The sequence below is a fragment of the Bos indicus genome, chromosome 16 (genome assembly GCF_029378745.1).
Source record: "Bos indicus isolate NIAB-ARS_2022 breed Sahiwal x Tharparkar chromosome 16, NIAB-ARS_B.indTharparkar_mat_pri_1.0, whole genome shotgun sequence".
Taxonomy (NCBI): domain Eukaryota; kingdom Metazoa; phylum Chordata; class Mammalia; order Artiodactyla; family Bovidae; genus Bos; species Bos indicus.
In genome coordinates this window covers 58,883,471-58,901,013 of record NC_091775.1, presented here as the reverse complement: position 1 = coordinate 58,901,013, position 17,543 = coordinate 58,883,471, and the positions used below count along the sequence as shown (strand labels likewise).

Sequence of the window (17,543 nt, the reverse complement as noted above, 5' to 3'; positions counted from 1 at the left end):
ATTGAAAAAAAATTCCATGGACAGAGGACAGTCCCTGGGGTCGTAAAGAGTCGGGCACGACTGAGCAACTTTTGCTTCCTTCAATTCAATGTGTGCATTAGCATGGGCACTCTGCTGTGCTCCTTGGCATCGAGTTGTTTCATTTAACTGTCACAACATCCTTATAGGGCAAGTGCTGTTTTTATCCCATTTTACCATTTTACCAATGAGTTTATGTCATTTGCCCAAAGTCACAGAGCAGGGGTTGGCAGAGCTGGAGTTCTCACCCAGAGGGACTGCTCCAGAGCCCGGGTCTCAGCCTGTGTGTCACGTGGCTTCTGCCTTCCATTAGAAAGAGAGGCATGATGCGTAGTCACAGCCCAAGGCAGAACTGCATACATATTGTAAGTGAGATACAAGACATCAACTGAAGGAGTACAGAGGAAATACTGGGGTGGGGTGAAGAGGGCAGAGGAGGATGCCCTGAGAGGCATTTGAGAAAAGGCTGAGTGCCTCTGGGCCAAGGGTAACCCTGCTGAGTGGATGGAGACGAGGTTGTGTCGCTGGAGCTAGAGTATAGAATGCTGGTGCAGAATGGGAGGGAGAGGCAAGGTGGAATAAGACTGGCTCCCAAGGTTCCAGCCCTCAACCACAGGGATGCTAATGAGACAGGGACACCCTACAAGTCCTCTGAGGTCCAGCTTTCCCAGAAACACGCCCCTGGGGTAGAAATACACGGAGACGTGGTGCTGCAGCTGGCTGGCTGGACTTATTTAGGGCCAAGCAGAGCCCTGATAACTCCGTCTCTAGAGTCTGATGACCCGGCCCTGGCACCCTGACACTCACTCTTGTCTCTGCCCTCCCTTGCAGCTCTTGCTGGAGGCCACCATGAGCTCCCTCTGGTGCTCGGGAACCGGAGACGTCATCGAGGACTGGTGTCGATGTGACTCCACTGCTTTCGGAGCTGACGGGCTCCCCACCTGCGCGCCTCTCCCTCAGCCCGTGTACGAGTCCCTCCTTTCTGGGCTTTCTCTTGCTGGCACATCTTAGCATTATCCTGCAAATGTATATTAAAGACTGTTCACTATTTTCCAGGCAATGGGCTGGGTACTGGGGAACAGAAAGAAAAAAGATGGTGCAGTGCCTGCCTTTGGGGCACTTTCAGTCTTTCAGGGGAGGCAGGTTCACAAATTTAACAGTAGTGGGGAAGGGTTTGATAAGAGTTATATGAGACAAGGACTTCCCTGGTGGTCCAGTGGTTAAGACTCTGTGCTTCCTCTGCAGGGAGCAGGGGACAGGGGGCAGGGGTTGATCCCTGGTCTGGGGAACTAAGATACCACTTTCCATGTGGTGCAGCCAAAAAAAAGGGGGATCATATGAGACATTTAAAGACAATGTGAAAAAGAAATGGTCAAGTATGAATCTGAAGAATAATGAAGCCTTCATGAAGGAGATGGCACTGGAATTTCTCCCTGAAGGTGGAGAAAGCAGGATAACATGGCTCAAAGCTAAGAGGGGAAAATGTGCTAGAAGTGGACGAAGTTAGAGATCAATTATAAGGCCCGGGCAAAAAGCACACTGACTGGGCGGCAGGCAGCGTGTAGAACGGTAAAGCAGTTATCACCCTTCCCCTTTAATAGACAGGGAAACGGACTCAGGAGGATGAAATAGTTTTTTCTAAAGTCATAGAACAGGAAGCAGAGCCATAGCTGAGAGACCGTGGTCTTAGCCATCATAGTACAGAGAGGATACCTCTGAGAGATGACTTTGGGTCAAACCAGTAGAGTTTGGTGACTGGGAGTGAGAAGGAAGGAGAAGTTGAGAATGGACTTAAGCCTTATGACTGGAGTGGCTGGGAAGATGAATAGGCTACAACTGAGAAAAGAAGCATCCCAGGAGAAGCAGGTTTGAGGAGGAGGTTGACTCCCTCCGGACCTGCCTTAGAGTTATAGTGGGACAGTCTTACAGAGATGGTCACTGGTCAGCAGGAAAGATGATCTGAGCTCTGTAACAAAGTAACCACTAGAGATAAGAAGGTTGAACTCAGCCCTGAAGAAATGAGAAACAGAACCAGAGCTAGGAGAAAGGGTGCTCCAGACTATCAACCATAAAGAGTGGCAGGTCAAGGACGCGTGCTAAGGGGTATCTGCATTTGAGGGATGAACAAATGCAAAGGGCTCAAAGGTAGCTGAGAACGAACATGTCCAGCTTCCATCCCTGGATTCCATCCCCTCCGAGGAAGGCTGAACAGAATTGGCTGGACTCATGTAAAGGGCAGGAACCCCTGTTAGTCTACAGTGGGGCTTCAACCATGGGAGTGAGGCACAGAAATACTGTGTCTACTAAAGAGGGCTGGTTGGACAAGCTAGAGAAGCCTGGCCCCATGAACTGTCATGCAAAGGGAGCCCAAAGGGAGGATCAGGACCTGGTAACTGGAGGGCTGAGTAAGTGGGAGCAAGAGGGTAGGAGAAAACAAGCAAGGGAGAGGCTGGCCTGGGTGCACACTGCCCTCTGATCTGTTCCATGCAGGTGCTGGTGGGCATTAGAGGGCCAGGACTGAGCAGGAAGAACACTGAGACTGAGGAGAGCACAGTGCTGGAGGGTCATTACGAGTCCAATGTCTCCTTAGGTCTTTTCTATTTGGGCAACTTTAGACACACCAGCCACTGGCTTCTTGCTCTTTATAGCCATGATGTGGACCTCTTAACTTGAAAGGGAATCAAGCTCATTATGAGTAAAAGCTCTTTCTTTTGGTACAAAGGGAGACCCTAAAAATGGTGCTTCTAGACTGATTCACCAACTAAAACAGCTACCTTTGAAATACTGAAGCCACCAAATTGTTATCATCAGGCGGACACAAAATCCAGTTATTAGTGTGAGCTGATTTCATTTCTAAAGCTGCATTGACTAAATGTCACAGCAAAAAATCAAACTGGGCTAAATTTCCATAAACAGGAAAGTCTATTAAGGATTTTGCTTTCCTTGTCAACTCTAATCACTTCTTCCATCACCAGACCTTAATTTCTTGAATTTTTATCAGTAGTTAGATATAGAGATGCACTCTAAGTTCTACACAAGCCTGTGTAAATCATACACAGTCCTATTTTTCGGTAGAGGCCACAGCCTTAGTCCCTATTTTCACAGAATCTGAATTCTCAGAAAGCCTTAGTTACTTAAGCTTCCTAATGTTTTTTTTTTTTTCCTTCAAAATAGCCCTGTGCATATGATTCTAATTAATGAATTTGTCAGTCTTTGCACTGTTTTGGGTCTGCTCCATCTTTACTGTCATATGCAAACTATGCACTCCTTCCTAGTAAGCCACTGAAGAGCATGTGGTTTGTATTATTTTCCCACCAGTTGAATTCCTTGCTGTCACTCCCAGAGTCTCCCATGATTTCTTGTTAGAGTTCTTATCACACGTGATTCCAATCACATGTATAATTGTATGTTGGTCTGGTGACCACTCCCTAGAAGAAGGGACTGGAGCTGGCTCAGGCATCCTCAGCACCAAGCATATTCTTACAAGTAATGGGTGCTTAATAAACATGTGTTGAACTGAAATTGAACATTGCTTTGGTATGATCCGTCCACACTACCTTGCCTGGGAATCCTTGAGACCAGTGATACCTCTTTGAGCTCAGCAGAGACTAGAGGGCCTTGCTTGTGGGTGGTCATGAGATAGAGGAGTCAAGGTTGGGAATGAATGGCAGAGACACACGTAAGGGAAGGCGGCTGGCGTGATCAAGAACTGGGAAAACTCCCCGAAGCCAGTGGTCTAGGAAGGAACAAAGACAAGAAGCAAATGAGAAACCTATAGCACACACATGAAGCCAGAACAAAGACAGAGAAGGGAAACCTCTTGGATCATTAGAAAATCCATACCAGTGGATGTCAGTAATGTTTCTTGAATCTCTACCATGCACAATCAGAGATGAGGTGGCAAAGAGTGGTCAAAATGGACGCCTGACATGACATGAGGAGACAGTGAATTGGGAAAAGCGATGAAAGACTGGAATCAGGAATCGGGATCTTCATAGGAACCCAAGAGCAAAGATAGAAACTGAAATCAGAACCTGCGTTTGCAGACGCAGGCCATCGCCCTAAGGAGAACTGGACATGTGTCCAGTGAACATGAACTCCAAACTGAGCAGATGTCGGTCCCCGTAACAAGAGGGGAAGCCAGGGTTCCCCCAGTAGGGCAGACCCTATAATGTTCTCGAAGCTGAGCCGACTGTCCTTCTTAATAAAGAGTTCTCCCAGACATTACCTTCAGTGGGCCTTGGTATGAGTCTTATAGGGACATTTTCTTATTTTCAAGAGCAAATCCAGAAATTAAAGGCCCTCTCCACTCACCCTGTGCAATATAAGTATTCGTTTATCTTTGACTTACCTGCTTATTTATTTACCAATAAATGTTGAGTTCCCAATTTGTAATGGGCTCTTAGAGGAACAAAATATAGACTTTAAGGACCTTCAAGAATCTTTACTTTTTAGTCAAGGAGACAGGCTCTCAAATACATCATTTTAGTGGCTGGTCAAGAAAAGTTAGAAAAAAGAGAGTTTACCATGTAACAGTTGGGAAGGTGGCCAGCGGTGGTATCAGGAGACATCCCAGGTCTGGGCCGGGTCCTTGTCTCACGTTTCTTCCTGTCTGCACTCAGGCTGAGACTGTCCACAGTTCACGAGCCCAGCAGCACCCTTGTGGTCCTGGAGTGGGAGCACTCAGAGCCTCCGATCGGGGTGCAGATTGTTGATTACCTCATCCGTCAAGAGAAAGTCACTGACAGGATGGACCACTCCAAAGTGGAGACAGGTGAGCGTCTCCCACTGGGCAGGCTCATCTTGCTCCAAGGTAGCAAAGAGAAAAGGAAAATGTCCTGCCTCCTGCCTTTGCCCCCGGTCCCCAGGATCCCCGGGTCACGTGGGAAGAGCAGGGAGAAGCAGCAGCAGCCGTCTTTCCCGTTTAAGAGTTTTTGCATTGTGAGTAGCTGACGAAGTCTTGTTTTGATTTTGTTTTCCTCTTTGTTTATGAAAGAGGTGTCCGTTTCATTGCCTCTAGGCACACTTACAAAGAAACAACAATATAATATGCTAGTTATCCTAGGCCACAATTAGGAAACAATTCTGTGTTAACCACTGCCATGATTACAGGAAAAAAAAATAAAATCCCTTTGCTATAACCCCCACTCCCCACCCCAGCCAGGCAAAAGCATGTAGAAACAGATGTGCTTATTACCCTGTGTCTTGTCCTAAAGCAAGGACAGGCTTTTGCCAGGTCCTAAAGCAAGCAAGCAAAAGATCCTTTTGCTTGTCCTAAAGCAAGGACCTGCTTTTGCCAGGGCCTGCTGGAAGAGGGAAGTCTTAAAGGAGTGGAAGTACCCCGTGAAAAATGTTTCATGCCTATTTACTGTCTACACATAGAGAAAAGTCAACATAAATCATTCCTAAAACTGACGCATGAACATGGGCACCAGCAGGGTGGTCTCATTCAGGGCAAATAACTTCTGGTGAAGCTATCACGGAGGCTTGGGAACATATGCACTGCCTTCGGGCATGGAGAGCTGGCTCCTGCTTCTTCTGGGCCTTTCCTTATGTGCACAGGTATTGTGAAGGTCTGAGAAAAGGTCTGGCTGTGACCACTGACCAGAACAGATGTTCTCTGCCAGAGCCAAGAACGTGTCATAAAAGGGCTTGCTGGTGTGCTGGGTCCATCGTGCCTTGGTTGTTTCTGAACTAACTCTGGACAGATGGCTCCAAACTGATTAGTTAGGTGTGAATCACTCAGAAAAGACCATTCCTTCTAGGTCTCCTTTCCCTACTGGGAATTTAAGATCAGGGATCAAGACTTCCTTGGCGGTCCAGGGGTTAAGACCCCACCTTCCAATGCCAGAGATGTGAAGTTCTATCCCTGATTGGGGAACTGAAATCCCACATGCCCTTGGGTGCAGCCAAAATTTAAAAAATAATAAATTCAGCTCAGTTCAGTCAAACAGTCATGTCCAAATCTTTGCGACTCCATGGACTGCAGCACGCCAGACCTCCCTGTCCATCACCAACTCCTGGAGCCTGCTCACACTTATGTCCATCGAGTCAGTGATGCCATCCAACCATTTCATCCTCTGTCATCCCCTTCTCCTCCTGCCTTCAATCTTTCCCAGCATCAGGGTCTTTTCCAATGAGTCAGTTCTTCACATCAGGTAGTCAAAGTATTGGAGCTTCAGCTTCAGCATCAGTCCTTCCAATGAACATTCAGGACTGATTTCCTTTAGGATTGACTGGTTTGATCTCCTTGCAGTCCTGATTTCCTTTAGGAATGACTGGTTTGATCTCCTTGCAGTCCAAGGGAATCTATAAATTAATTAATTACAAAAAAAAAAAAAAAGAAGATGGGGGACCAAATGATTTGCATATTAAGTTTTCATGGAGTTGATCATCACCAGACATTGCTTGGCCATCACTGTTTCTCATGCCTTTTCTATTACTTGCTGTTCTGGGCAGAAACGGTGCTAAGCTTCGTAGACGACATCATCTCTGGAGCGAAGTCTCCTTGTGCGATGCCCTCTCAGGTCCCAGACAAGCAGCTCACCACAATCTCTCTGATCATCCGATGCCTGGAACCCGACACCATCTACATGTGAGTGACAGACACCCACCTCGTTATTCCTTGTCTTGAACGCCCCAAGACTTTTAACTCGTTCCTTTTTACTACTTGAGCTCCTTTACAGACTTGGAAAAATGTAAGTGTTCCAAATCTTGTCTCAATCATCATTATAGTGTTTTGTGTGTTAGTCGCTTAGTCGTGTCTGACTCTTTGTGACCCCATGGACTGTAGCCCACCATGGGGTTTTCCAGGCAAGAAGACTGGAGTGGGTTGTCATATCCTTCTTCAGGGAATCTTCTGACCCACGTAGGTCTCCCACATGGCAGGCAGATTCTTTACCGTCTGAGCCACCAGGGAAACCCTGGCATTATAAGGGACTTTCTAAACAATGGATGGGGAGGATCAAAAAAGATAATATAATCCCATCCTAATTTGCAACACAGAGGGGAAAAACATAAACAGCTAGCTTTAACATCAAGCAGAATGAAATAAAAGCTAGATATAAAAGAGCAACGAACATGTCGTAGAAGAGAAAAGAAAGTTGTGATTCATTCTAAGTAGAGTGGAAGTCATCTGAACTGGGTTGTACAGATTTAATGGCAACCCACTCCAGTGTTCTTGCCTGGAGAATCCCAGGGATGGCAGAGCCTGGTGGGCTGCCGTCTATGGGGTCGCACAGAGTCAGACACGACTGAAGTGATGCAGCAGCAGCAGCAGCAGCAGCAGCACCATGTTAGAAAAGGCACACCAGGTGGAGCCAACAGCCAGGGCAGAGGTGAAGAGGGGCGATGGCGAGAGGCCAGGAGGCGATGGGGTGGAAACAGATGGTGAAGCAAGGGGCTAGACGAAAGTGAACTCAGGAGAATAAAGTGAATGCTGAAAGTCAGAGGATAGAATACTAAGAGCTCTGCTTTAAAAAATCTAGCCTCAGCCACATTGACATAGCTTTATAGAGGTGAGAGATGGTCTTTCTTCAAAGAAAATACAGCGAGCTCCTATCTTGGGGCACTTGGACCGGCTCTATTCTTGCTGGTAGCGCTTCCCTGGTTCCCTCTGTGCTCTGGGAACAACTGTGAAGTATTTTCGAAACAAACATAAAAGACACCAAAAGAGGAAAGATAGTGATGGAATCTAAGTCATGATGGGAACACTGGGGGACGAAGGCAGAATTCATAGTGATGTAGTTCTGGGACCCTTTGACCCCATCAGTATGAAAAACATTTAGCAGTTTATAGATGAGGTCATGAGAATAGAGTTAAGGTTTCCAGAATAAATCGTTTCTATTTCCACAGTGAAAGAGTTCAAAGATGAAAAGCACAGGAAATGTGAGTGACATGGATTGCAAAATGAACTTCCATGCTCAGGCTGAATGTCTTCAGTACAGGAAAGAGAGATGTAACCAAGGGGCTGGGCTGATGACAGCAAAATACATAAAGACAAGTGATATTCTGGAGGAGCTGGAAAATATAGAGAGACATAAATGGGGATAGTAGGACAAAGGCAAGTCTGCTCAGGATTCTCATTAGCTGGCCTGTGGTTTGGGCAGCCTTGGTTCAGTGTTAAAGGCTCCTCCTGCCAATGCAGGAGATGCAAGAGTCAAGCATTTGATATCTGGGTTGGGAAGATCCCCTGGGGGAGGGCATGGCAACCCACTCCAGTATTCTTGCCTGGAGAATCTCATGGACAGAGGAACCTGATGGGATACAGTCTATGGGATTGCAAAGAGTCGGACATGACTAAGTGACTGAGCATGCACGTCCTTCATTAGTAGAGGAACCAACACGAGAAACAAAGGTTTGGAAATATGGAACACCTAACCCACTGGAAATGCCTCAAACTCGGTGCAACTGGAATTCCCATATATAATGAGGGCTCAGTAATTCCTGTCACTAAGTTACAGCTGTTAATGAGGAATTTCAAGGCTCCTATGAGCGGGAGGCTGGCCTGGGTGTCTGTTAGGAGCACCAGTCCTTACCCACCCTGGGACCCTCCTCATGTTGGCCTTGGTCTGGCTACATTTCCTGATCAAAGACATGAGTCTGATGGCTTCTCCAACTCTGCTATCCCAGGTGAGTTTTCAGTGTCTCCCACTTAAGTCTTGTAAAACACAAACGTTCTGTCAAGGTTGATTGCAGAAGAAATGATGAGACTGCAGGAGCCAGAGGGAAAAATAAACAGCCAACCTCCACTAGGTGGCGCTGCAGATCACATGCAGAGGGCACGCGGGCAGGCCTGGGAGAGAGGCTCCTCTCTGCAGAGCTATCAAGTGAACCAGAGCATCAGTCCCTGGCTTAAGGAGGGGAGCCCTGCATTAAGAGCTGAGAACACACGGGCCCCACACCTGGCTTTGTTCCTAGCCGACGAGTGATGAAGTGGGACACAACGTTTCTGCAGCTGTTTCCTTATCTGTAATACAGAGGAAGGCAGCCTTCACTTACGGCACGTTCACTAGATGTAGGTGTTTCTAGGAACCCTCCAACCTTGCGAGATTAGGGTTACTGTTCCCATTTTATAGTTGAGGAAACTGAGTTCAGCAGCACTAAGTAACTTCCTCTGAATCACACAGCTTGTCGTCTGGCAGTGGTGGGTGGTTAAGAACTGAATCAATGTTTGCACTTTCTTCACTGCATCTCACTCCCAGCCAGCCCAGGCTACTGGAAGGATAAAGCATGATCTTATTACTCACGTTAAAGCACAGAGCTGGATCTTCACCTGAGGTCCACAGAGGCAGAACATCCTTTCAGTATAACTGGCTCACTTTGTCATCCTACCCACTTTATTTGACGCATTGGAAAAGCATTATTCTGAGAAAGGCCTACAGTGCAAAAACAGCTAAGAATCCCTGGTTAACAGGGAGTGTCCGGTCCAACACCTTCATTTTACACACGAGGAAACTGAGGCCAGAGTGGGGAGATGACTCCTGAGCCTTGTAGCCCACCATCCACATCACAGTGTGTGCCCACAGGAGAGCTGCTGCCTTTGGAGGGTGGGGGATGAGACAGTGAACAGATAATTCAGAAAGAGGGAGTGGATTTGGAGCCATCTGCAGAAACCACCACGCCTGGAGCAGGCAAGGGTGAAAGTTGCAGATAGAGGCAGTCAGCCCTCGGCAGGAAGCCCAAGGATGCTCCTTGCACATTAAGTTTCAGTCCTTTAAAACATCAGCCCTGGAGCCAGAGCAGGGTTTCAGTGGTTCACAAACACACATCCTCACGATACACGTGTCATCACACAGGCTCTGACGACAGGCTGAGCAATCCCAGCAGGCAGGCAGTGGTGGAAAGGGACCGGCGGCTCTGGGCAAGGCCGTAGGAGCACCTACACATCAGCCCTCCGGACTGGGGGCAGAGCTTATCTCTTCTGCCCACTGATTCCAGCTACTTACTGTCCTATAAGTGTCCGAAAGTAGAAATGATGATGCTGACAATGAACAGAGAAGACTTCCTGAAGTAACTGCACGTGACATTTCCGCTTGAAATGCATAAAGTGTTCCCCAAGCTTGCTTCAACAGTAAAAGTAATCTGGCTACTCCTCAGGGTCCCTCCAGGACTGAGAGAGCCAGGACCCCTGAGGACAGTCTCTTAGGCCAAGAGTCTTCTTTATTTAGAAGCATGTGGGGAAGCATTGCCTTTCCTAATACCTTGCTTTGCTATTAAAAATGATAAGGGCTTAGGACCCTAAATTGTATACTAATTGCCCAGTCAGAGCAATGAGAATTAAATACAGCACACACAATTTCATCCCAGCCCAGAATCCAGTAGACTCAGTGAGAACTCACAGCAGGATGAAGCACAAAGCGAAACTCAGAGGAATGGGCCAAGTGGGGTGGGGTGAGGATTAACTGCATCCCAGGCACTGAGAGAGAGCATCCATCTGACAGCCACTGTGCTGCCTGAGACTTAGGACGTTTCAGTCCAGGGAAACTGCTAGAAATCAAGCGTCCAATAAGGTGTGCTACAAGAGGTGGCTGGAACCCATTATCGACAGTCCAGGGCAGGTGACCCCTAAACTGGTAAATATTCAGGCAGACAGCATCACATGGCCCATCAGCAGCTAGCAAGATGCCAGCCCTGACCTGGAGTCCTAAGGCGATTCTCAAGACCCTGGGAGGTGGACGGGAAAAGATGAAGCAGAGCGATCTTACAGAGGATGGGACATCAGGCAAGCTGGATCTCAGGGAGGGGGTTCAGGAGGTGGGCTCAGACACATAGTTGGGGAGGGGTCGGTGAAGGAAGAGAGCCTGGTGGTAAGAGCAGGGCACAGGGCCAGGCTCACGCTAGCAGTCCTGTGACTTTGCTGGCAGCGGGGCATTGACCTCATGGAGAATAGGATTTCCTCTTTGCTGACTCTGGTGAGAAGGGACACTGGAAATGGGGTCAGGGTAGAGTCTGCATGTGAGGGTGAGGGGGAATGCATTCATGTGGGAGTCCCTGAAAGTGGGGCGCAGGTCTACAGTCTGCCCTGTGTACCTCTGGGCCCATCCCTGACAAACAGCTCAAGATGATCTCGAGCAGAAGGGCAGAGAAGGAAGGTGGACCTGGCCTGAGACCGGGATGTGGGGATAAGACTGCGAAACAGAGCAGGTACCAGAAGGGCAGATCAGATGTGCCAGATTCAGGTTTGGTGGCCTCAGTCACAATTCTAGAAATAGTGGCAAGAGGTTTGTGTTTGTGTGTTGCAGGGTCTAGAAGGAATGATGAAAAATTCTGGGGGCTGCATTGCTAGGGATCCAGGCAGCCCAGAGTGTGGGCCTGGATGCCAAGGGCTCAGATCTAGGAGGGGAGGGATGGTCGAGGAGAAGGGCAGCCAGCCCCTGAGTTTTGGATCAGGGTGGCAGAGGGGTTTAATACCAGGCAAGGTGCTGGATCTGAGCTAAGGAGCAAGGCAAGAAGCAGAGGGCAGTAGAATCGACAGAGTCACATGTACACCTAAGATGGGAAAGCCACACACCTGGTCCTTGTTTGATTGAAAGCAAAGAGGCGGGGCGGTCCTGAACAGCCGGTGGGGTGGGATTCCAGCATGAGACTCTGAGGAGGGCAGAGGGAGGGAAAACAGCACATCAGGACACACAGGTTCTTAGCACTGACCATTTCCCGGGTTTCTCGGCGGGTAGATGCAAGGCTGTCTTTTCTCTGCCGAGAGACTCGTGTATTTCCTGGCAGAGTCTTTAGGCAATTTCCATTTCTTTTCTGCCTCACCAGTTCAGCTGTCTGAGGCTCATTTACCTGAACAGGTACCCAAGCCCCTCTGTCTCGGGGCCTCTTTCTTCTTTTCACCTCTCTTCCCCGCTGCAGCTCTGCCCAGAGGAAAGAAGATCCAGACTTGCCAATAAATGCAACCTCCCAAGGAGACACAGCAAAAGAGAAAGAGACAAGAAAAGCAGTGTTAATGATTTGCTTTAGACTCACTAGATTAGTTGTTAGAGGCCCTGGGCACTGACACCAGGGGTTATCTTCATGGTTATATTCAAATTCCTCCCTGAGTAGCAGAGCCTGGTGTTGCTTTTTCCTCTGCATCCAGCTCCGTCACCCGAGGGGGAAGTTTTACATTCAGCCTTTGATGGCCGGGTCTTTATCCTCTTTCTGGGGTGAGTGTGTGTGTGTGTGTGTGTGTGTGTGTGTGTGTGTGTGTGTGTTGAAGGGTGGAGGGGGCTCTTAGAACCACATCTTCTCATTGCCAGGGCTAGCATAAGGTTTCCACTCTGGCCTCCTGGTCCATGGCTGGTAGCATCTCCATGGGTCAAAAGGAGTCTCATGTAGGAAATAGAGGGTTCAGTCATAGGCAAGTCAGGCCCCTTGATTCTGGCTGTTTCACTTCTGACTTTAAAGAGGAAAACTGTCCTCAGTGCTTGGCACAAAAACCTCAACTGAGCACAAGATGGACAGAACAGAATTGATAGTCGTGTCATTGGGCGCCAGGTACTATGTTAGGTGTTTCTGAGCCTTATTATCCTGTTTCATCTTCACAGTGATCTGCAAGCAATTTTATTATCATCCCCATTTCACAGAGAGGGAAAATAAAGCTCAGAGGTGTTAACTACAACTCCACATGGCAGGAAGTAGAGGTTTCAGACCCACATCAGACCATCTGTTTCTGTAGATGCATGCTCTTTTCCTCAGCTCAGTAGTTGTCAGGATGTAACAGTCATCAGGCGACCCACTCCAGTGTTCTTGCCTGGAGAATCCCAGGGACAGGGGAGCCTGGTTGGCTGCCATCTATGGGGTCGCACAGAGTCGGTCATGACTGAAGCGACTTAGCAGCAGCAGCAGCAGCAGCAACAGGCATCAGAGTCACCTGGAAGGCTTGTCATAGCACAGATTTTGTCCTCATGCCTAGAGTTTCTGATTCAGTAGATCTGGCATGGGGTATGAGGAATTTCATTGCTGTCCACTTCCCTGGCGATACTACTGGTCTGGGGACCCTACTTGGAGAAACACTGCCCTGTGCCATGATGGTTGCTATCATGCAATATCCTCAAGACAGCAAATGACAGCCCAGGACCTACCAGGAAGTAGTAAAAGACACTATACTACGTACTTTATGACCTGGGTGATGGTGGTAAGTGCACGACTGGGTGGCAAGAGCAGCCAGGGGAAACCCGTCCATCTGGGCAAGGCTGGGTTGTCAGCCAGAACCCGGTGAGTTCTCTCTGTTGATGCCCTCCTCTCCCTGCCAGGTTCACCCTGTGGGGCGTGGACAACACAGGGCGACGCTCCAGGCCAAGTGATGTGATTGTGAAGACGCCTTGCCCCGTGGTGGATGATGTCAAAGCTCAAGGTAAGAGACACGGAGGCCAGCAGAGTCTGCTGAGGGATGCTCCGGGGACCTCCCCTCGCCATGGGGAGCAAGGGAGTCAGACAGAACAGTCTGGAGTTCAGTGGGGAAGGGGGAGAATTCAAGGCTCAGGAGTGGAGCAACTCCTTTGCAGGAACTCCTCAACCTCTGCCTCTGGTGTGGAAATCTGCATTGCGCCCCGGTATTCCACATGGCCTGTGAGTCAGGGAGGTAGCAGACACTGGTGAAGGCCCCAGCCACACATGGCAGTACACCAGGTGCTTAGGGACGTGACGCCAGGTGCTTTAATACCTGTGACCTCTGCCCTCAGGATGCTCATCAGCTCACTTACCCTCTTCCCGTTTTTTTTTTGGTACATCTGAAAGATTATTCTGAATTACAGTAAAGGAAGACCACAGATTTAGAATGCATTGCTGTATGACTCCCTCCTACAAAAGATGTGTCGAAATCTTCATTCTGTATTTTGGAATTGTTATGGATCAGTTCTTTGGTAAAGAATTGTCCTTTTTCAATGCACCAGAATGAGCCCTTGTCAGTTAGGAAGAGTTGGTTTTCAGTCAAGATCCATTATATAGATAGCACATTTCTGACTGCTGCTTCTCATGAAGCTTCCTGGTGTCTGGATAGCGTCCCTTGCTCTAAGGTGTATTACATTCCCTCCACAACCAGGATTTTACCCTGCTGGGCACCCCTTCTGCAGGGCCCTGGCACTAGTTAAAGTGATCTGATCAACTACCAATATGTACTAGCACTTGGACTGCTAATGGAGCAATCAGTTCAGTTCAGTTCAGTTGTTCAGTCATGTCTGACTCTTTGTGACCCCATGAATCACAGCACACCAGGCCTCCCTGTCCATCACCAACTCCTGGAGTTCACCCAAACTCATGTCCATTGAGTTGGTGATGCCGTCCAGCCATCTCATCCTCTGTCATCCCCTTCTCCTCCTGCCCCCAATCCCTCCTAGCATCAGAGTCTTTTCCAATGAGTCAACTCATCGCATGAGGTGGCCTAAGTATTGGAGTTTCAGTTTAAGCATCAGTCCTTCCAAAGAACACCCAAGACTGATCTCCTTTAGAATAGACTGGTTGGATCTCCTTGCAGTCCAAGGGACTCTCAAGAGTCTTCTCCAACACCACAGTTTAAAAACATCAATTCTTTAGCGCTCAGCTTTCTTCACAGTCCAACTTTCACATCCATACATGACCACTGGAAAAACCATAGACTAGACGAAGCTTTGTTGGCAAAGTAATGTCTCTGCTTTTGAATATGCTATCTAGGTTGGTCATAACTTTCCTTCCAAGGAGTAAGCGTCTTTTAATTTCATGGCTACATTCACTATCTGCAGTGATTTTGGAGCCCCCCAAAATAAAGTCTGACACTATTGCCACTGTTTCCCCATCTATTTTCCATGAAGTGATGGGACCAGATGCCTTGATCTTCATTTTCTGAACGTTGAGCTTTAAGCCAACTTTTTCACTCTCCTCTTTCACTTTCATCAAGAGGCTTTTTAGTTTCTCTTCATTTTCTGCCATAAGGGTTAGCAATAGCATGTGCATATTAACAGAAATGGTGACTGATGTTAGAAGTTTAGGTTGCTCAGGTTTTGATAAGAGAAGTTTTCTTGCCAAGCTGGCCTGTCAGATCAGATCAGATCAGTCACTCAGTCGTGTCCGACTCTTTGCAACCCCATGAATCACAGCACGCCAGGCCTCCCTGTCCATCACCAACTCCTGGAGTTCACCCAGACTCACGTCCTTCGAGTCAGTAATGCCATCCAGCCATCTCATCCTCTGTCGTCCTCTTCTCCTCCTGCCCCCAATCCCTCCCAGCATCAGAGTCTTTTCCAATGAGTCAACTCATCGCATGAGGTGGCCAAAGTACTGGAGTTTCAGTTTAAGCATCAGTCCTTCCAAAGAACACCCAGGACTGATCTCCTTTAGAATAGACTGGTTGGATCTCCTTGCAGTCCAAGGGACTCTCAAGAGTCTTCTCCAACACCACAGTTCAAAAGCATCAATTCTTCGGCACTCAGCCTTCTTCACAGTCCAACTCTCACATCCATACATGACCACAGGAAAAACCATAGCCTTGACTAGACGAACCTTTGTTGGCAAAGTAATGTCTCTGCTTTTGAATATGCTATCTAGGTTGGTCATAACTTTCCTTCCAAGGAGTAAGCGTCTTTTAATTTCATGGCTGCAGTCACCATCTGCAGTGATTTTGGAGTCCCCAAAAATAAAGTCTGACACTGTTTCCACTGTTTCCCCATCTATTTCCCATGAAGTGATGGGACCGGATGCCATGATTTTCGTTTTCTGAATGTTGAGCTTTGAGCCAACTTTTTCACTCTCCTCTTTCACTTTCATCAAGAGGCTTTTGAGTTCCTCTTCACTTTCTGCCATAAGGGTGATGTCATCTGCATATCTGAGGTTATTGATATTTCTCCCAGCAATCTTGATTCCAGCTTGTGTTTCTTCCAGTCCAGCGGTTCTCATGATGTACTCTGCATATAAGTTAAATAATCAGGGTGACAATATACAGCCTTGATGTCCTCCTTTTCCAATTTGGAACCAGTCTGTTTTTCCATGTCCAGTTCTAACTGTTGCTTCCTGACCTGCATACAAATTTCTCAAGAGGCAGATCAGGTGGTCTGGTATTCCCATCTCTTTCAGAATTTTCCACAGTGTATTGTGATCCACACAGTCAAAGGCTTTGGCATAGTCAATAAAGCAGAAATAGATGATCTTCTGAAACTCTCTTGCTTTTTCCATGATTCAGCGGGTGTTGGCAATTTGATCTCTGGTTCCTCTGCCTTTTCTAAAACCAGCTTGAACATCTGGAAGTTCATGGTTCACGTATTGCTGAACCCTGGCTTGGAGAATTTTGAGCATTATTTTACTAGCGTGTGAGATGAGTGCAATTGTGAGGTACTTTGAGCATTCTTTGGCATTGCCTTTCTTTGGGATTGGAATGAAAAATGACCTTTTCCAGTCCTGTGGCCACTGCTGAGTTTTCCAAATGTGCTGGAAGCAGCACTTTCACAGCATCATCTTTCAGGATTTGGAATAGCTCAACTGGAATTCTATCACCTCCACTAGCTTTGTTCGTAGTGATGCTTTCTAAGGCCCACTTGACTTCACATTCCAGGATGTCTGGCTCTAGGTCAGTGACCACACCATCAATATTATCTGGGTCGTGAAGATCTTTTTTGTACAGTTCTTCTGTGTATTCTTGCCATCTCTTTTTAATATCTTCTGCTTTTGTTAGGTCCATACCATTTCTGTCCTTTATTGAGCCCATCTTTGCATGAAATGTGCCTTTGGTATCTCTGAAGAGATACCTAGTCTTTCCCATTCTGTTGTTTTCCTCTATTTCTTTGCATTGATTGCTGAAGAAGGCTTTCTTATCTCTTCTTGCTATTCTTTGGAACTCTGCATTCAGATGTTTATATCTTTCCTTTTCTCCTTTGCTTTTTGCTTCTCTTCTTTTCACAGCTTTTGTAAGGCCTCCCCAGACAGCCATTTTGCTTTTTTGCATTTCTTTTCCATGGGAACGGTCTTGATCCCTGTCTCGTGTACAATGTCACGAACCTCATTCCATAGTTCATCAGGCACTCTTATCTATCAGATCTAGGCCCTTCAATCTATTTCTCACTTCCAATGTATAATCATAAGGTATTTGATTTAGGTCATACCTGAATGGTCTAGTGGTTTTCCCTATTTTCTTCGATTTAAGTCTGAATTTGGCAATGAGTTCATGGTCTGAGCCACAGTCAGCTCCTGGTCTTGTTTTTGCTGACTGTACAGAGCTTCTCCATCTTTGGCTGCAAAGAATATAATCAATCTGATTTTGGTGTTGACCATCTGGTGATGTCCATGTGTAGAGTCTTCTCTTGTGTTGTTGGAGGACGGTGTTTGTTATGACCAGTGCATTTTCTTGGCAAAACTCTTTTGTCTTTGCCCTGCTTCATTGCATATTCCAAGGCCAAATTTGCCTGTTACTCCAGGTGTTTCTTGACTTCCTACTTCTGCATTCCAGTCCTCTATAATGAAAAGGACATCTCTTTTGGGTGTTAGTTCTAAAAGGTCTTATAGGTCTTCATAGAACCATTCAACTTCAGCTTCTTCAGCGTTACTGGTTGGGGCATAGGGGTACCACAAGCTGGCCT

The 17,543-nt window shown here is 47.3% G+C and overlaps 1 protein-coding gene across 2 annotated transcripts in view; it reads left to right on the top strand.

Moving 5' to 3' along the window:
• Positions 1-17,543, top strand: part of ASTN1 (astrotactin 1) — a 356,269-nt gene that overhangs the window by 316,429 nt on the left and 22,297 nt on the right. For both annotated transcript variants that reach the window (XM_070768489.1, XM_070768488.1), the window contains 4 exons: positions 850-983; positions 4,641-4,792; positions 6,478-6,613; positions 13,257-13,357. In XM_070768489.1, coding sequence (XP_070624590.1) covers positions 850-983; positions 4,641-4,792; positions 6,478-6,613; positions 13,257-13,357 — 523 coding nt within the window. The remainder of the gene's footprint in view (positions 1-849; positions 984-4,640; positions 4,793-6,477; positions 6,614-13,256; positions 13,358-17,543) is intronic.